Source organism: Myotis yumanensis, unplaced genomic scaffold (genome assembly GCF_028538775.1).
Source record: "Myotis yumanensis isolate MYYU_CA2020_CCGP unplaced genomic scaffold, mMyoYum1.0.hap1 SCAF_4, whole genome shotgun sequence".
Taxonomy (NCBI): Eukaryota; Metazoa; Chordata; class Mammalia; order Chiroptera; family Vespertilionidae; genus Myotis; species Myotis yumanensis.
The window spans coordinates 38600819-38621069 of NW_027223755.1; the positions used below are offsets into that span (position 1 = coordinate 38600819).

A 20251-nucleotide genomic window follows, 5' to 3' on the forward strand; every position below is an offset into this window, starting at 1 on the left:
TGCATTCTTAAAGTTGAGATTTAATTTACATACCATAAAGTTCACCCCTTTACAGTGAACCTAGTTTTTAGTATATTCACAAAGTTGTGCAACCATCGACTGCTATCTAATCCCATGGGATTTTCACGGCTCCAAAAGGAAAGCCTGTACCATTAGTAGTCATTCTCCATCTTCCCCTCCTACTTAGCCACATCCTCACCTCACCAACACTTCTTTATTGTCCATCTTTTTTTATTACAATTATCCTAGTATGTGTGTAGTCGTATCTCACTTTGGTTTTGATTTGCATTTCCTTGATAGCTAATGATGTAATTATTGGCCACTTGTATATGTTTGAAGAAATATCTATTAAAATATTTTGCCTATTTTTGAAGTGTGTTTATTGTTGTTGTTGTGAGAGTTATTTATATATTCTGGACACAAGTCCCTTACCAGGTATATGATTTGTAAATATTTTCTCCCATTTTATGGGTTATCTTTTTACTTCCTTGATGATGTTCCTTGATCATGATACATTGTTTTCCCCTAAAGAAAGTGGAATTTTAGAGATTGATCTAGTAATAGAAAGGATCTATTGTTGTCTGCTCTGAGGAACTTTATTATATTTAATTCAATTTAATTCACCAAATTAATTGCGCTCCTACTCAATGCAAAAAACAACATCCTCCCCCCCAAAAACAACAACAACAACAACACACACACAACAAAACAAAACAGAAAAACTGAGACATACTAAGTTATATTTCAGAGAGGACTCAGGGAAGAATAAGACCAGTTCCTAGCTAAAGGTACCTAAAGACGCTAGCTGGTTATGTTATGAAAGTTTCAGATACATTGGACTCTTAAGTATTGGACTTGAATTTTTCTTCTTATATCTGGAAAAACAGAAAATGTTGATTAATTTAAGCTTGCATTAATGTTTAATTGATGCTGACTTTTATAGTGGAAGAAGGTTATTTTTAAACATTTCCTCTTTTTAATTTGTGTGATGTATAGTGTTTAGCTACTAATTTAGGTCAGTAGGGATTCTTGTTTTAAAAGCCTGTTTCTGCTGGCATGTTTCAGAGCTAATGCAAACGGAAATGCATCACATCCAGACCCTCTTCATCATGTCTGAGATCTTCAGGAAAGGGATGAAGGAGGAGCTGCAGCTGGACCACAGCACTGTGGATAAAATCTTCCCCTGCTTGGATGAGTTACTGGAAATTCATAGGCATTTCTTCTATAGCATGAAGGAGCGGAGGCAGGAATCCTGTGCTGACAATGACAGGAATTTCGTCATTAACCGAATTGGAGATATTCTAGTCCAACAGGTAAGAGAGGTTTAAAGGTCCTAACCTCAAAAACAGAAAGGTTTGCAGATTCTCTACAGTATTAAACACCGATGGAGAACTGGAATTAATTTCATTTTGATTGACAGATGATTTTGATTGCTTTTCTTTTATTTGATGTTAGTTTATATGACTGATGCCTGAAAGTTTCCTAAAACCAGTGACTGGCCCTATCACTGCCTCCACCAGGAATCACAGCCACAAGTAAATCCCTTTATGAAAATTCTATTTAAACTTCTTATTGTGATGGCTTTCCAATAATGTGGCTCCCCAGTGGGCCTGTGATAGTCTTACCAACATCTTCAAGGCAAGCACTGGCTCGTTTTGGAGGAGGCAGATCTGTTACCATGAAAGCCTCAGAGTTCATGCCTGGGAGACAGGGGTTGTTCTATACGTCAAGCTTATTGAAACACCTATCCCACATCTCTGCTTCTCTCCATCAGTTAATTAATTGGCACCCTAGTTATCCATCTTTCTCCTTTGTCTTGGCCAATGATTAATTACCTGCCTCTTGATCTATTTGTGATGTGCTGACAGAAATCAAATTCCTGACTGAGGGCTGAGTCCATGGACATGGTCCCTTAGCCAGTGCACATGCTGGCCAGTGAGAGGTCACCAAATGTTGCCACATAATCCTTTCTTCAATCTACAAAAATATTCAAACTATAAGTTGAAATCACGAAGACTACAAAAAGAATAAATTATATCAAATGTTTTTTATTTGGCTATTTGGTAATTGAATTAGTTCAGTATAATATAATCACATTAGATTATTGTCTTCCCTTTACCGCTTGACTACTTTCTTTTATTTTAATTGAAAAAGAGAAGTGATTGTGTTCAGAAGTTCCATGATTTTATGCTTTTTTAAATAGTGTAAATAGTTTATTTGTTCATATGCCATGAAAAGATCAGTAGAGTATCATGAGCTGCTTTTATAAAACATTTATAATATTGCTAAGAAGCAGGCCCATTAATAGACAAACAGAATATTCCAACATTATTGTCTATTTATAGATTAATAAATAGGCAATTATTTTAAGACTAGAGGCCTGGTGCACAAAAATCGTGCACTGGAGTGTGTGTGTGTGTGTGTGTGTGTCCCTCAGCCCAGCCTGCACCCTCTCCAATCTGGATCCCCTTGGGGGATGTCCAACTGCCGGTTTAGGCCCGATCCCTGTGGGATCGGACATCCCTCTCACAACCAGGACTGCTGGCTCCCAACCGCTCACCTGCCTGCCTGCCTGATTGTCCCTAACCGCTTCTGCCTGCCAACTTGATCATCCCCTAACCATTCCCCTGCCAGCCTGATTGACATCTAACTGCTCCCCTGCTGGTCCGATCGCCCCCAACTGCCCTCCCTTGCCAGCCCAGTTGCCCCCAACTGACCTCCCCTGCAGACCTGCGCACCCACAACTGCCGTCCCCTGCCAGCCATCTTTTGGCTGTGGGTGCTGCCATCTTTGAGGGCGTGGCAGACAATTAGCATATTCCCTCCTTATTGGCTGTGGGTGCTGCCATCTTTGAGGGCAAGGCAGTCAATTAGCATATTCCCTCCTTATTAGATAGGATATGCTCATCAGCATTGAGCTCTGGAAACCATGATCTTTATTCTTTATTTGCAAAGAATGTATTGAAATATATGAAAATTGCATTTTTCCTTTTGTGTTCAGAACTGACTCAATTTATAAACCATCACTGAACTGTTATTCTCAGTTTTCAGAAGAAAATGCAAATACAATGAAGAAAATATATGGAGAATTCTGTAGCCATCACAAAGAAGCTGTCAGCCTATTTAAAGAACTCCAGCAAAATAAAAAGTTTCAGAATTTTATTAAGGCAAGTATTTTAAAAATCTATCATACAGTGGTAAACCAGTTTGGGAAAATAGTTCATGCTTATTTCTTTTTTTTTTTTTAATATATTTTATTGATTTTTTACAGAGAGGAAGGGAGAGAGATAGAGAGCTAGAAACATCGACGAGAGAGAAACATCGATCAGCTGCCTCCTGCACACTCCCCACTGGGGATGTGCCCGCAACCCAGGTACATGCCCTTGACCGGAATCGAACCTGGGACCTTTCAGTCCGCAGGCCGACGCTCTATCCACTGAGCCAAACCGGTTTCGGCCATGCTTATTTCTTACGTAACCTCACTAAGTTTCACATCTAGATGCTCTTTTAGAAGTAAGTACTAATAAGTTTGTGGCCAAGATGGAAAGTCGTTTTTTCTATGTTAGTAGAATATTTCTTCTAAATCATTTTTTTTTTGTAGCTTGTTATTTGTGAAGTCATGTCCTCCAAGCTTATGAGCACCTTTGCAATATCCTGTGAAGCTCTTTCATGCCCTGACAAGTTAAACATCAGAAGAATCATAGTAAAAATAAGGACAGAATCCTTCCACTCCCACTGAATTAGCTTGAAGCAAATCCATGACTCATCATCACTTCATATGTAGCTCTAAACAATACGATCTTTTAAAAAATTACAGAGACATTATCGTGCTTAGATAAATGAACAATAATTCTTTAATATTTTTCAACAGCTGGCTAATATTCGGATTTCCTGATTATTTCATAAAATTGGATTGCTTAAATCAGGATCTATCCAAGGTTCACAATTATATATGAGGGTTACATCTTTTTAATCTTTTTTTAATTTGAACGTTCCCCTTTCCCTTTTTTTGCATCTAATTTATTTGTTAAAGGAATTTGTCCTTTAGCATCTCATGGATCCCAAATTTTTATCTAACATTTAAAAAATTCTATCAGATTCTCCTCCTTTTGTTTTCTTCCCACATACATATACTTGAGAATTTGAAAACTTAAAGAATACTCTGAAATTTTTAGAAAAAGTTGCCCTGATTAGAGGAAACTTTAAAGTTCCATGGTGAATAACAACACATAAAGAGGACGCTCTGTTGGAAAAATATAGTTAATGTCAAACTCAAACTCTAACTTTGATTTCTGAGTATTTTTCAAAACTTTTGCTGTTCATGAATCTTAACACTTATATGTATTGGAATTTACTCACATTTGGAATTAATTACAAATACATCAGAGCAACTTAAAACTTCTTGAAATCTTGGAGAGCTGGATTATTGAAATTAATGACAAAGTATACAAGTTAATGACAATGCATCAATTTTCAATTAATAATGTGTATTGTATTGTGTCTGAATAGAAGTATGCTGTTGCAGATTCTCTGTATTATTAAATTCACATCTATTTAGAAAATATGGATAGAGTTTGTGAATATAAAAATATATCTGTCTTTTTTTAAGCTCCGAAATAGTAATCTTTTGGCTCGACGCCGAGGAATTCCAGAATGCATCCTGCTAGTCACTCAGCGCATCACAAAGTACCCCGTGTTAGTGGAGAGGATATTGCAGTACACAAAGGGTGAGTGATGACTTCTGGGACAAACATTTGCCTCTTTCATTACTTTGAAACATGCCTGAGGTGTTGTAAAGACCTATGAATGCTCATGGCCTCTGATTCATAAAGATTGCCATTATGGAAAAACTGTTAAAGCCTTAGGATTTGGATCTATTTTGAAAAGTTACCTTTTATAATGTGGCTTGGCCAATAGTCTAAATCCTCCAAGCAGCCCAAACTTTGACCCTGTCTTTCTTTTCTGCAGTTTTTCCATATCCAGATCTTCTTACTACCTCTTCATCCTCATCTTCCTGCTACCTTCCTGCTGTTTGTTGAAACATATGCGATTGATCCTAGCAACAAATGTCAACTCTCCTAAACAATGAATTACTAGATTGAGAATGATTTATGAAGGAGCTATTTTTGACCCTGTTAATTCATTAAGTTCCAGAGAGTAACATCTGGGTATCCCTTAAGGAGTTATTAATGCACATGGCTGGACTGTAAGCTCCTGCAGGGATCTAGAAGGCCTGTGTCTGTCTGGTTCACAGCTGGATGTTCAATGCCTCGTGCAGTGGTTGGTCAAGAGTAGCCTATCAATAAACAAACACATAGCAGTGCAATGAATGAATAAATAAAATTGCCAGTGCCAAATGTTAGATTGTCAATTTTGAGTTTATTATTATTGGGGGTTAGTGTGTTGTATTAACATGGGCTGGGTTTGTAGTTATGTAAACTTGCATTGCTATTGCATATACTTGGTTCTGCTGCTCATTAGTTGGGCAAGCTAATTAAATGGGCCTCCGTTTTCTGCACTGCCAAGTGAGAATAATAATCCTCATCTTATGGAATTGTGAGGATCAAGTGAGATTGTCTCAGAAAGTGCCCAGTGCAGAGCCTGGTATAAACAAGGTGCTCAATAAATGGGAGCTGTTTTTATTCTCTTTATTATGATCAGTTGACTTAGAGATAATGAAAATGGTGTCCTAAGATACTGCGTAAGACCAATGAGATTTTATATGCCAACTCTAAAAAAGTCAACTCTGACATTCTTTTTTGGGAAGGGGTCTAGGTGAGTAGCATCTATTCCTTGTGTCCCATTTTTATGGATACTTATAATATAAAAGAAAATAGAAGCACAATATACAGAGAGAAACCTCATAAATTTTGTTTTCAGCAAAAGAATGAAGACAAAAATCAAGACTTAGTTTGTATTATGTTCATATATACAATACCTCACAGACTAACATTTGTCAGATTGTATTAAGTCAGCTCCAACAATCATCCATGCCACATTCCTGGAAGAATGAATAATAGTGATTCCCTAGTGTGCGTCAACCATGGTAATTATGACATATGACTCCTCACCTTAGGTCAGACCTTCCCAATGGTCAGTCTCTCTCTTTCTCTGGCTACTGAGAACATGGTTCACATGACTCTATTATGGCAATGCTTCTCAAACTTCATTAGGAGTTACCCTTCACCTGGGGATTGCTTACATGTCGATTCTGATTCAGTTAGCCTGAGATAGAACCCAAGGTATGCATTTCTAACAATACTCCCAGGTGAGTCTGATGCTACTATGCTTTGAGTAGCAAGCTATTGTAAGATAGTAATTTGTCCCTGAAGGTCAAGACTTGGAGCCTTTTCTTGGCCTTACCTCTTGTAACTCAAGATTGACTTTCTTTACTCAACTTTCCTACGATGAAATATGCTCTTTAGAAAGAACTTTGGTGGGGGGCAGGGTGTATGCTGCTTATTGGGCAGTAGGCGTAGTAAAATAGTGAGGTGTGTCCCTTCACGGGCAATGAGAAAGACTCTTTGTTGAAGATGAATGTCTGCATCTCTTCCTTGAGCTTTTCTGACAGATCCTCATGTGTCTAACCCATTTAGAACTCAAAACATTTAGGCCCTTTGGAGTCCTTGTTCTCATCCCACTTGACTGCTGTTCCTTCGTGTTTATTTCTGCTGCTCTAGGCTCTAGAGAATCTTTGATTTTTCTCTGCCATTTTTTTTTCTCATCTTTTAGCAACTTCTAACCTCCTGAAACTTTCCCCTTCAGTTCATTTTGCCTCAATAAACATCAACTAGGTGGTTTTTTAAATCCTCAAATATAGAAAATAGCTACACTCGGTTTTATCTGGAGTTTCAGGAGGCTGATCCAGAAACTCCTCCAGAGTCTTTGCTTAAGATAATCCAGAGATAAGATCAGGTGGCCAATGTTTTAAAGAATAACAACTAGACTCGGTGATCATCTACTCTGTTGGCATGAGCCACTAGGCACAGTGCCATGGTCCAGTTTTTTTAGTTCAAAAAATGTTTAATATGTATTATTGACATATTTATCTTCCTGCTAATGCACTTGTAAAATGTAGTTTTGAGTATTATTTTTATGGAGGAAGGGATCCAAGAAAGCAATTGAGTCTAAGGCCCATTCAAGGCACCTTGAAGCTCTAATTTATGAAAGGCCTTCGACCGAGGCCTGTGGCTTGGTTAAGTTCTGAGAAGCTTGGTGTGGGAATAACTTGATTACCTGTGTGTGGGAAGGTAGAAGGAAGGCCTAACTTAGTATACACGGCGGGGCAAAAGTAGGTTTACAGTTGTTCAGATGGAAAATAATTAATAAATAACAATCCAAGAATAAACGCTGTGTTTTGTGTACTCACAACTGTAGGTGCTTTTGCCCCACCGTGTTCATATAGAAAATAATTAATAAATCATAATCCAGGAATAAACGCTGTGTTTTGCATTCTCACAACTGGGGCTACGTTTGTCCCACCTTGTATATAAGACATCCCCTGCTCTAGGAGGAAGGTCAAACCAGTCTCTAGAAACCAGACATCCTATTTTCACGGTGTTTCAGCTGAAGCACATCTGATATGCAAATCTTTTATAGTTAAATATTTTAACGGTTCTTTTGGGAGGAGGGTGCACAGTGATAATGTGGTATTTGAATTTAATCCAACATTTTTGTTCAGAGACTTTTGCTGCTTGGATGATACATTTAACTGTATTTAAAAGTATAGGAAAACACTGTCTCCCTTAGCTCTCTGGCTTATTGTATCACGTTTCTTTCTTTTTCCCACGCAGAAAACACGGAAGAACATAAAGACTTATGCAAAGCTCTTTGCCTAATAAGAGACATGATTGCAGCAGTGGATTTAAAAGTCAGCGAATATGAGAAAAACCAAAAATGGCTCGAGATCCTAAGTAAGATCGAAAACAAAACATATACCAAGCTCAAAAACGGTGATGTGTTTAGGAAGCAGGCACTGATCAGCAAAGAGAGGACTCTATTACATGACGGCCTTGTTTTTTGGAAAACTGCTACGGGCCGTTTCAAAGGTACTGTGGCACTCCCAGACCGATTTCTCCCTTTTTTCACATGTGATATTCATGTAACAGAGGTCAGATTTTCAAAAGATAAATCGTTCAGAAATGTAGGCACAAGTACTGGGTCAGTGGGAAAATCCCTGTAGGATCGAGTTGTGAACACCCATAGGCAATGTGGCCAATGCTACGAACCTTTAGTGGCAGTTTGCAGCTCTAAGCAAAAGCCCTTATGTATGTCTTATGATTGTCCAAGTTTGTGATGTTTGAATCAAAGGAACTGAAATGTTAATCTGGCAAATGTGATTTCAAGTGGGGTGGTACACCTGCACCCCCAGCTCAGGACTAGCAGGCCATGGCGGGGAGGGGTGAACTCTGAATGTCACGTTCGGTACTGAGTAACATACTGCAAAAATAGACACGTTTACATTGCTGTAGATGCTTCCTCAGTACGAACAGCATTAACGTGACTCCACTAATCTGGTCTGAGTCTAAAACAGTTTATTCATATTCTCAGGGGCTGATTCTGTAGCTAGCATCTTGCCTGATCTAGGCTTTCTCAACCCTGGCCACACGCTAGAATCGCCTCTGGAGCTTAAAAAATTTACTACTGCTTATCTCCCCCCAGAAATTCTGAGCTTATTGGTCTGGGGGTGAAGCTCAAGTATAGAGATGTTTAAAAGCTTGCAGGTGAGTCTGCTGTGCAGCCTGGTTAAGAACCTCTGGTCTGCTCTCCTTGTTTTTAATGCACTCAGGTAAACACCGAGAGGTTGTTAGTCCTATTGGAGGATTGTCAAGTTTCGCTGGTGGTTGCCACTAATGACTGGAATGGGATTTGTTGATCAGCAACTTGCCATGTGGCACCTAAACATTAACCACAATTAGAACATTAACCAAACTAAAATAGTAAGCACTGTTTATAGAACCTGAGTGTCCAATCATTTGCTCTTGATCCATTTTGCAGAATCATTAGTTTGGTAGCTCTGTCAGAACTGTCAGTGGTATAGAGAAGATGGGTTCTTGTGAACAATTTGTAAGGGAAGTATAGGATTTAGATGGAACGAAATAGCAGATTTTGATATATAATTTGAGGCAGAAGCTGCCCTCTAACATTTTTAATTTGCACTTCCTTTTTCCCATAAAGGAAAGAGCTTGCTCCATTCTATTAAAACTTTTTGTTTAATTGGATATTTTTCTTCCTTTGTAAAAGTAACAACATTAATTTTGCTGGAGATTTAGCAATACTTACAGTGACACACATAAACACGCAATACCTAAACACAGCTTGTCTGTTAAGTTATCTATAAAATATCGTTGGCTATCATAATGCAGGCATTTTTATCGAAGTTTCATAATTAGACAAAGTCTTTTTATTTTTTTAAATATTTAATGTTGGCATTTGAACTGTGGTTTGCTTCATTGTTACTAACAAAGCTTTTTTCTTTGAAGATATCCTAGCACTGCTTCTAACTGATGTGCTGCTCTTTTTACAAGAAAAAGACCAGAAATACATCTTTGCAGCTGTTGTAAGTATATGACCATGTGATGCATGTTTAATCCCACATCTCCTTGAAAAATTCCTGACATTCCTGGTGACATTAGATAGTCATGGGTGAGAATATGCCCCTGTTATATTTCCATTGTAATTAATGACTACAGTGTTTAGTAACAAACATCTAATTGGATTTAAGTAGCATGATGAGCGTTGAGTTATCACAGCTAGGATAGGTAGTTAGCTGGCTCAGCAGTTTAACCAATTATGAATATATATATATATATATATATATATATATATATATATATATATAATCTTTATTGTTGAAATTATGACATAGGTTTCCCCCCCATTAACCTCTTCAATTATGAAAAGATTGCAGTAGTTTGGTACTGGCTGGTGAACAGGCACTGCCATAACTCCCTCCCCCCTGCCGTGACCCTCTGCCATCTGGTTCTCTAGGTCTTTCCTCCAAATACCCACCCCCTTGGCTTCCCAGAAACTCACATGTTAATGTTGGTCACTTCTGGTACCTTGCTGCCTATCTTCTGTACCTGTTGCTAACCCCGTTCATAACTGTCATGACTTTCCTTCTGTCCAATAAGAGAACACCATCCTGGTATCTCCAGTTTAAAGATTCCTGTTATTTCTACTATAATGGTTACTAATGATGGAGGCTGTTCCTATAATAGTTATCTCTGTAGTATGCTATGTTAACCTCATTGCCAGCAGAGTAGATTAGCAGTAAAGCCAGAGTTTTATATCATTTCTTAAGCAGCATCTTGTGGTCCAAAATGACTCACTTAGAGAAGGAAGATGTCATCAGTTAACTCCTTGTCAGCATCATGGAGCACCAGGCCCTGGTAGAGGAAAGAATCTGAGGTGCAGGACCAAGGTGGACAGCATGATGGTGTCTCTAAAATGCTAGTGATTATCATCCATTGACTGATAGGATGTTCAGGTATCATCAGCAGTACCATCAATTCCACCTATTTTTTGGCAAATTCAAAGCTTATGCTGCTCAGAGTAAACAAGAAGCATGCCTGCCCAGTGGGGGGTCCTGCGGAGGAAGAGGCTGGAACAGTGCCTCACCTGCCCCTCGGGGCTTGTCAGGTTGGGGCAATCGGTTTCTGCACCGTTCAGCACATTGCCTCTGATCACAGAGTGTGCAAGTTGTATAAAGTCCAGAGATGCTCTCCCACAGCGACACCAGCAGAAAACCAGAGGCTTTAACCACGTCCCCAGTTTCCTGATCTGTTTGAATTATATATATTGCAAATTTCATGACCCCCTACTGATGTGTCCAGCAACCCCTCTCGGCTGTTACCGGGTTCTCTGAAAGAAAGCAGAGTAAATGAGTGGGCCGTTTGACCTGTGGTTGGCGAGAAAACACATTTACACCCCTGCTTTATAGAAACGAGGGTTCCTCAGAATCAAAGACCGAAAGGAGAAGCAAATCCTGCCTCCTCGGGTGGTACTATCGGCCAGACAACCTGATGGTGGATCAAAGAATTAGGCACAGCATATGGACAACGGTTTTGTTTCTAGAACAACAGAGTGTATGGATTGAGAACTAGCTATGATGTTTAGCTTATAGTATAACTTGAAGTATGGATTTGCCCCTCTTGTCTGACCTCTTGAAGAGTTATCTGTGCCACCCATAGACCACATTTACCATGAAATGGGACTTTAAGGATGCAACCCACCAAATGCCAGGTTGAAGGCAGCCACAACTCAGCTCCTCTGGGTAAAATGTGTTTGGCAATGGACAACAGTGAGATGGTGTGGGTATCGTTTCCTGAAGATGTTAGCCTAACATGTAGCTGCCAGCTAAGCCCTTGCTGATGTCAGGAAGCAAAAGAGGAAGCATTATCCTTAAAGAGTCAAGTGCACCCTACTGTCAATCAGATGCTTTTTAGTTGCATCATATACATTTAGTTGGCACAGCCCATGTGTCATAAATATCTTGAGGGAATTGATGCATTGGCTAAGAGTATGCAAATATCTGTATTTCCTGGTTCTCACATGAGTATTTTATAAAGTTATCTTCATGCTAATACCCACAGGTGAGATTCTCTGTCTCTTGTACTATTAGACAGACTTCTTTAGTAAATGCTTGCCACATGTTACAGAAGACATGATGAATTTGGAAATGGCCAGAAGATAAACAGCTGAAAAATAGCAAGAGGACGGAATAGCTCCCCTAAAAGATAATTGTTTTCAAAGAGGACTCAGCTGGAAATTGCAGTAGGACTCAAATATATACAATGAATAGGAAAAAAGCAGATGTGTTCACTAAATCCTGGAATGCTGAGTGTAGGAGGTTGTCTTGCCATGTAGATGTGCAAGTTGAAACGAGGAGGTGACCTTCAGGTCTTGTTATCACAGTGGAATCACAAACAGAATTGCTCACCCATAGACTCAGCCACCTTGTGGAATCACAGTGGATATATTGTAACCATGGGGCTACAGTGACAGCTCCGGTTCCTCCTCTTCTGTGGCAGAGGCCTTCCATGCCTACAGGGATGTGTGTCTGCAGACCTCAGATGTGGTGGGGCTGTGGATGCTGCGAGAGCAAAGCCAGCACTAGAGTCAGCAGTGAGGGAATGAGCAGCATGTTCTGGTCAAGGTGTCGCTCAGTCCACGAGGGAGAAGCAAAACCACATATTGCGACCTACACTATAAACGGGTGGAAGCCACAAACCAAGGAAGAGTCTTCATATTTACCCCCAAAACTTCAGCAGCATTCCTTTGGCTATTCTTCCAGCTACGGCTGCCTCGCTACATTACTATATTCAGTGTCTCATTCATCTCCAAATTCCTGTGACTTAGAGGGAACAGTGGTCTCAGGAAATTTTGGGAGAAGAGGTGACTTCATCATGGATTGGATGCCAAGTTGTGGACTTTCCTCCTATTCCCCTCCGATAGAATGAAGCTAAATCTCGTTCTACAGACATTTAATGAGTGCCTGCTCATGCAAAGCGCTGCGTCAGACATGAGGATGAATTAGACCTATTCCTGCCCACCAGAGGGTCCTGGTTGGTGGAAATAAGAGAAATTTGCAGGTAGAACTGTGGAAGTTGTGTTGCTGCTCCTATGATAGCAGGAGACACTGGTTATGCCAGAGCGGTCTAAAGCCTGGCTACCTCATTCTTGCCTGTTATGTTTGCATTCCACTCCTTGGTATCTGGGATTCTGTATCTGTCCCCTTATTGAAACAGTGTTGTTGTTAACTGCCAAATCCAAGGGACTCTTTAGGTCTTCCATCTCTCTCAATCTCTTCATAATATTTGATATACTATTTCCTATCCCATGCCTTTCTAGAAAAAGTCATCCACCCCTGACTATGGCATTTTGATGTTTTTTCTTAGTGCTCTGATGGTCCTCCCTTTTTAAAAGTGGTCCTTTTTATTTTATTTTATTTTTTTGTTGCAAGGTAATTTTATTTACTTGCAGCAATTAAAGGAGTTGGGATTTATATCCGAAGCTCTGCCTCCCATAACTGTTCCATGGAGCTCTTGCCAACTTCCTCAGCTCTTGGGAAAAGAGTGAAGTGATATTAAGACTTACCTACCACGGTTGCTTTCCTTCGCTAACCTGCTCTGCGAGACCTCACTTTGGATGGGATGCTGTTTCATCTGCACGTCCTCCTATTTTGCGCAGGATCAGAAGCCATCCGTTATTTCCCTTCAGAAGCTTATCGCCCGAGAAGTTGCTAATGAGGAGAGAGGAATGTTTCTGATCAGCGCTTCTTCTGCTGGCCCTGAGATGTATGAGATTCACACCAACTCCAAGGAGGAGCGAAATAACTGGATGAGACGGATCCAGCAGGCCGTTGAGAGGTAACGTTCCCTTCTGTCCATCCGCTAGGAAGTGGGCTGGTTAAAGGGGAGCATGCTCTAACTGTGTCTCCCTTGCATGAAAACTTTGCCTCAGCCCGAGCGGTCTACTCCCCTGCACCTGCCTGTGATAGGCCCTCATCTGCAGCTCTGTCCTCTGAGCCTCCCTGCATGCAGCCCCCATCCTCCCCTCTGCCTGCGGCAACCCTACCCATCTTGGTGCAGCTCATGTCCATCTCCTTCGCGAACACCTCTTTGCTTCCATTGGCTCTTTCTTACCTGAAATACTTTAACATGCTCTCTGAAGCATTTATTTGGTGCTTGTCATAAACTGCCTTGTAGCTATAATCACTTTCTATGTATATATGTTATTTATTAGATTGTAAGCTCCTGGAGGGAAGGGACCATGTCTTATGTTTCTCTGTGGACTGAATTTTAAAGAATCATACAATAAACGTTTTTAGATTAGTGGATCTAAGTGCTCTAAGTCAATTTACTCCTCCTGATTGTGCACAAGCAGTTTTTATAAATGAGGGTGGGAGAGTGGGGGTGATCATTTTTCATGGTAATTTGATTCATTAGATCTTGAATGATGTTACAAAAAATTCCTTCATTGCCACTGAACCCCACCCAACCTGGTGCCCTACTCCCATTCCCTATACTGCTGGCTTTGAGGGCTGTTATATTATGCAAGGTTCTTTACATGCTCAAGAAAACCAAATCTCTTGGCCAGGGGGCATGTCGAATTCTCTTTATGTTGACTTTTTCTTTGAATGATTCTACTGCCTCTCCCGTGTCTTTCTAATGACCCTAAAGGTACTTGGACTTGGTTTGAGTTGTCTCTCTTGACTGTTGTCTTTTAAAGTTGCCCAGAAGAAGAAGGGGGGAGGACAAGTGAGTCTGATGAAGAGAGGCGGAAAGCTGAAGCAAGAGTGGCCAAAATTCAGCAATGTCAAGGTACAGTGCTGGCACCTACGGTTCCCTGGTTGTTGTGTGTGTCCGTGGACGGTGAGAAAGCCCAGGTGTCATGAATGGGAAGCTATGACTGACTGATTAATCTAATTCTGTGCATGCAAGGCCCACTCTAACTACTCTCAAACAAACAAACAAACAAAAAAACTGGCTCTGGGAGTGCTTAAATAAGGTATATCTCTCCCTACATCCTCCTTTATGATGAAGAACACATATTTTTAAAAGCTGTGGTACATATATACAATGGAATATAACTTGGCCATGAAGAATAATGAAATCGTACCATTTACAACAGCATGGCTGTACCAGAGGGGCATTGTACTAAGTGAAATAAGTCAGAAAAAGGCAAATACCATATGCTTTCACTTATATGTGTGATCTAAAGAAAAATATAAATGAACAAGCAAAACGGAAACAGATTTATAGATACAGAGAACATTTTGATGGTTGTCAGAGGGGAGGAAGGTGGGTGACTGGGTGAAAAAGGTGAAGGGATTATAAAGTACAGATTGATAGTTATAGAATAGTCACCAGGATGTAAAGTACAACATAGGGAATGTAGTCAATAATGTTGTAATAACTCTGTATGGTGCCAGCTGGTACTGGAATTATCAGGGAAACACTTTGTAAAGTATATGATTGTCTAACCGCTATGCTGTACACATGAAACTAATACAAAATAATATTGAATGTAAAAAATAATATATTTTTTAAATTTTTGCACGTGACACATATGAAACAGTAACTGTGAGTGGTGTGGCACCAGTGGTTCTAAGAACTGCTGTCCAGTGGTTTAGTTTTAAGGCCCAGCACTGTCAGGTCACAGTTGTATGACTGTGATTAAGGAACATAAGAGCTCTGGTCCTCAGTTTCCAAGTCCGTGAAATTAGGAAATTAAGTCAACTCAGTGATTCTCATCTCTGGCTGGACGTTAGAATCACTGCGGGTAGGTTGTTCAAAGTCTTGGCGCCTGGGCCCCACCCTCAACCAATTCAGGGAGAATCTGTCGGAGGTGGGGTGCAGACATTAGTATTTTAAACTCTCCCAGGTGATTCTGAGGCAGAGAGATGGAGAACCCCTGGATTAGATGCTGGTTTGGTCCCTTTAAGCTCGAAGAATCCTGTGACATGTTGAGATCAGAGGAAAATGGTGCATGCAAAGTTGGTCAAAGAAATTGGAGGTTTAGGAATAGAAACATGAGCCGCTGTGTTTGGTTTTGACCAAGGCTGGCTGGAGCCTGGGCAGTGTCAGCCTTTGCATTGCTTTCCCTTGTGGGTTTCACTCATTATGGACGAGCCGCCTCAGTGTCATTCCCCAGCTTAATGTTTCATCGTAATAGAAAACAGCCCCAGCAAAGAATAGCTTTGCAAGCTCTTCTGGAATTGGGGGACCGGGAAAGGAAACGGACATTTATTGAGTACCCTGTTTGTAGGAAATGCATTGGAAGCTCAGAGAAGTAGGTCATTTGCCTGAGGCCGCAGTCACTGAGTGGAACAGTTAGGGTTTGAACTTGGATCTGTCCCACCCAACAAGCTTATCTTACCTGTTAGGTCACACTGCTAGCTAATCCGCAACTTCTTTGTCTTGTCACGTGGATTTTCATAGCTGCTAAGTTCCTGTGATAACCTTTTCCGGTAAATGCTATTTCATAGAACTACTCTGTAATCAAGACCAGCAAATCTGTACGTATTTGGAGGAGAAGCTGCATATCTACGCTGAGTTGGGAGAACTGAGTGGATTCGAGGATGTCCACCTGGAGCCCCACCTCCTCGTCAAACCGGACCCCGGCGAGCCTCCCCAGGCGGCCTCCTTGCTGGCAGCGGCACTGAAAGAAGGTAAGCTGCTTCCGAAAGGATGTGGTTTGACCACTTCAGAAAACGTGTACTGAGTACCTACCATCGCTGTGGTCTTGGTGCTGAGGATATAGCACAAGAAGACAAAGTCCTGGCTCTCCTGAAACAGCGAAATGTAAGGAGATAAATACGTCAGGTTATGTCAAGTGCTCTGGAGAACAATGAGCAGGATGTGGGGGTTAGGGAGTAATGGGGTTGGGGAGGTTTCATTTTGGAGAAGGCGGACAGTGGAGGCCTCCTTTGATACAGTGCTATATGAGCAGACACAGGGAATTGAGAAACCCAAACAGAATCTGGGAAAAGAATGTTCCAGACATAGGAACAGCAGGTGCAAAGGCCCTGAGGCAGGTGAGTGCCAGATTTGTCTGAGGAACAGCACAGCAGACAGTGCAGGTACAGCGATGTGAGTGCTGGGAAGTGGCAGGAGACGAGTCGGCGTTAACTAGGACCAGGTTACCTGGATGGAGGTAAGGACTTTGAATTTCATCCTAAGTGTGAGGGAAGCATTGCAGAGTTTTGAGTTGAAGAGTGATTTCCTTTGTGTTTTAAAATAAACCCTCTGACTGCCGAGTGGAGAATGACAGTGTTTAGGGTGTAAATGTGGGGGTTGGTGGCTGAGGCAGGGTGGACAACAAGGCCATGGAACTCCAGGGTATTGGAAGTTCTGTGTTCATGGAATTGGACTCACTGAGAGTTTTAATAGGAGTAGATTGTGGGGAGGCGGTCAATTGCACCAGGTGCTTAAATTGTTCAAGGCGTCTGTTGGTGACTGGCAACAAGGAGCAGTAGTGAGTGGTGTAAGGGAAATTTTAAGGTAAAAAGGGACTTAAGGGGAGAAATGGGGCTGGAACTGACAATAGGGACAAAGAGCTTGGGAGATAAAACAGCCACCACCTGAGAGAGTGCTATTGTGCAGAACCAGGGCTGGTAAAGTACAGGCCACAGACGGAATGCATCCCACCGCCTATCTTTGTAAATAGAGTTTAGTTGGGACACAGCCACACCCACTGTGCACATAACACCGACAGCTGCTTTCTTGCTGCCATGGCAAGGACGAATAGTTGCAACAGAGATGGTATGGGCCACGAAGACTAAAATATTTACAATCTGGTTCTTTGCAGAAAATGTTTGCCAAGCTCTGCCTTAGCATCTCAACATTAGCTGGAGGAGAACTTAGGGATCATGGGATCTAAGACCGGTTGAGGGCACAGGTCTTCAGAATGGCACAGAGGTGGTCTGACATGAGGTCTGCTGATGGACTTACGCATTCATTCATCAAATGTGTATTGAGCATCTACAGTGTGCACTGTGGTTGGTGCTCAGGAAACAGTGATGCTTTCATCAAAACTCCGAGTGATTATATTCCCCCTGCTCTACTTACATCCCCGTGACTGTTTTTATAACTGGCGATTTGTAATTCCTAATTCCTTCCCCCTTTTCACCCAGATCCCCAACCCCCCTCCAATCTGGCGGTCATCGAAATGTTCTCTGTATCTATGAGTGTGTATCATTTTGTAATGCTCTAATACCTGGGTGATAGAACTTAGCGTTGAACACGTGCTACCTTGTAGAGCAGTTAGTTATCTGTCTCTCTCTTCTCCAGTCTGCAAACTCCCCTTACTAGTTATCAGATGCCCAGTAGCCCACAGAACAGAGAAGGTCATCAATTTGATAAATTAAATCATTGGACACACTGTTTTGGAAATATTTATAGGGTCCTCAAAGTAATACTGTTCCACATGCTAGTTGAAAACCTTTTATTGTAAATAGAAAAACTTCACTTAAAAATGTAGGTGCTTGTTTAAAGTGCAAATCCCCTTTTTTCTTCCCTGAGAACGTGATCCAGTAGGTCTACCGTGAGGAATGGGAATGTTTTTAAGGCATGTCTGGAGAAATACTCTTTAAAAAAAATGAAAAATGATTTGAGGGAGAGAGAGGAAGGGAGGAAGGGGGAGGGAGGGAGGGAGGGGAAGAGAGAGAGAGAGAGAGAGAGAGAGAGAGAGAGAGAGAGAGAGAAGCATGGACGTGAGAGAGAACATTGAACCTGTAGTGTGGGTATGTGCTCTGACCAGGAATTGGACTGGTGAACCTTTGGTGCACAGGATGACACTCAGCCAACAAGCCACGCCAGCCAGGGCTGGAGAAATACTCTTTTTGAAGAATAACTAACATTTCAGAATAGAAAGTCTTAAAATCCTAATGCCCAATATCGTATTTAAATTAATTAATTTTTTTCAGCACATTTACTGAAAGTGATATATTTTTATACAAGTTTGTTTTTTTATTGAATACTCTATCATAAAATGATGCTTAAAGCATTGCTTTAGATTGCAGGTGGGCAAACTTTTTCTGTGAAGGGCTCGATAGTAAATAGTTTAGGCTTTTCAGGCTACATAAACTTTCTGGAACACATTATTCTGTGTCTGTGCATGTGTATGTATTTTGACTCTTTAAAAATGTAAAAACCATTTTTTTTTTTTTTTTTTTTGCTCCTGGGCCATATAAAAACAGACATAGGCCAAGTATAGTTTGCCAACTTCTGGTCTAAATGTTAAAATACACACACACAGGGTGGGTTTGTGGTTGTGAGTATGCAAAGCACAGAGTGTATTCTCGCATTATTATTTATGAATTATTGTATTATCTTCCACATGAGCAACTATAAGTGTACCCGAGAGGTACGTATACTTATTTTTAAACTTACTTTCGTTTTCCTGCTTCTTAGCCGAGAGCCTGCAGGTCGCAGTGAAGGCCTCCCAGCCGGGCGATGCCTGTCAGTCCCCCGAGGAGGGGTGTGCAGCAGCTGCCTTGCCCGATGTGCCCAGTTGTGACGCGCCAGGACCGCCTACTGCTTGTAAGTGAAACGCGGGCCTTTGCTATGAGCCGACACACAATCCCGTGTGTGTAGTGGTTGCATAACACGAAGGCAACGACTGTATTCCTATTTGAAGGGGACGTAATGCATTTCTTAAAATTAGAAAAAACCCTGAGAATAAATACACTCGCCTTTACGTGTAATAATGACTCTGTTGTTACAAGGATAAGGACTGAAGGAATAGTTAGCTGGTGCATTGTATTGCTGTTGCCCAGGCAAGCTTTGTACCTCCCCCTAAACTTACTGATTTTTGATATAACTTATTGAATACACTTTTAAAAGATATTTTCAACCTTTTTTTTTTTTTTTTTTTAGAAAACAAGACCTTTAACTTAATTTCTGCATCAGTGGAGAAAACAGAACTGAGCAGAGTAGGAAAACACACACACACACATACACACACACACACACACACAGACACGTATGTGGTGCGCACACACACACGTATGTGGTGGCGGGGTTAAAAGCAGTGGATGGACCTGGAGAGTATTATGCTCAGGGAATAAGCCAGTCAGAGAAGGACAAAGACCATATGATTTCACGTATATGTGGAATCTAATGAACAAAAGAAACTAACAAACAAAACAGAAACAGACTCATAGATACAGAGAACAGACAGCTGTCAGAGGTGAGGGCGGGGGCGCTGGGTGAGAAAGGTGAAGGGATTAAACAAACAAACAAAAACTGTCGTAGACACAGACAACAGCATGGTGATCACCAGAGGAAAAGGGGGGTGAGAGGAGGTAGAAGAGGGTAAAGGAAGGAGATTGACTTGGGGTGGTGAACACACAATACAGGTTATAGATGATGTATTGTAGAATTGTACACCTGGAGCCTATATAGTTTTATTAACCAATGTCATGCCAATAAATTCAATTAGAAATATTTAAAAGAAAACTGAAAAAAAACACACAAACATAGCAGAAGTGCCAAAAGATTTTTGATTAATGTTGTCATACACTTCAGGTTAGAATTTATTTATGAAAATACTGTTTCAATATTTTTTAAATACAGAAAAATAGAATGTAGAGAATTGATTTAGGTAATTTCTCTAAACCTAATTATACTGTTATATGTATAGTGGTAAGCTAAATATTTAATTTTCCAAAGGTTACTGATATAAGAGCATGCAAAGATATTTACAACTATAATTTTTATTATGTTCGGATGATAAAAACCTTACTG

At 40.8% G+C, this 20251-nt stretch overlaps 1 protein-coding gene across 2 annotated transcripts in view; it reads left to right on the forward strand.

Moving 5' to 3' along the window:
• ARHGEF28 (Rho guanine nucleotide exchange factor 28) overlaps positions 1-20251 on the forward strand; it is a 263410-nt gene that overhangs the window by 204196 nt on the left and 38963 nt on the right. For both annotated transcript variants that reach the window (XM_070412179.1, XM_070412180.1), the window contains 9 exons: positions 1066-1313; positions 3044-3166; positions 4609-4726; positions 7793-8047; positions 9482-9558; positions 13191-13369; positions 14232-14323; positions 15991-16173; positions 18917-19045. In XM_070412179.1, the coding sequence (XP_070268280.1) occupies positions 1066-1313; positions 3044-3166; positions 4609-4726; positions 7793-8047; positions 9482-9558; positions 13191-13369; positions 14232-14323; positions 15991-16173; positions 18917-19045 (1404 nt within the window). The remainder of the gene's footprint in view (positions 1-1065; positions 1314-3043; positions 3167-4608; positions 4727-7792; positions 8048-9481; positions 9559-13190; positions 13370-14231; positions 14324-15990; positions 16174-18916; positions 19046-20251) is intronic.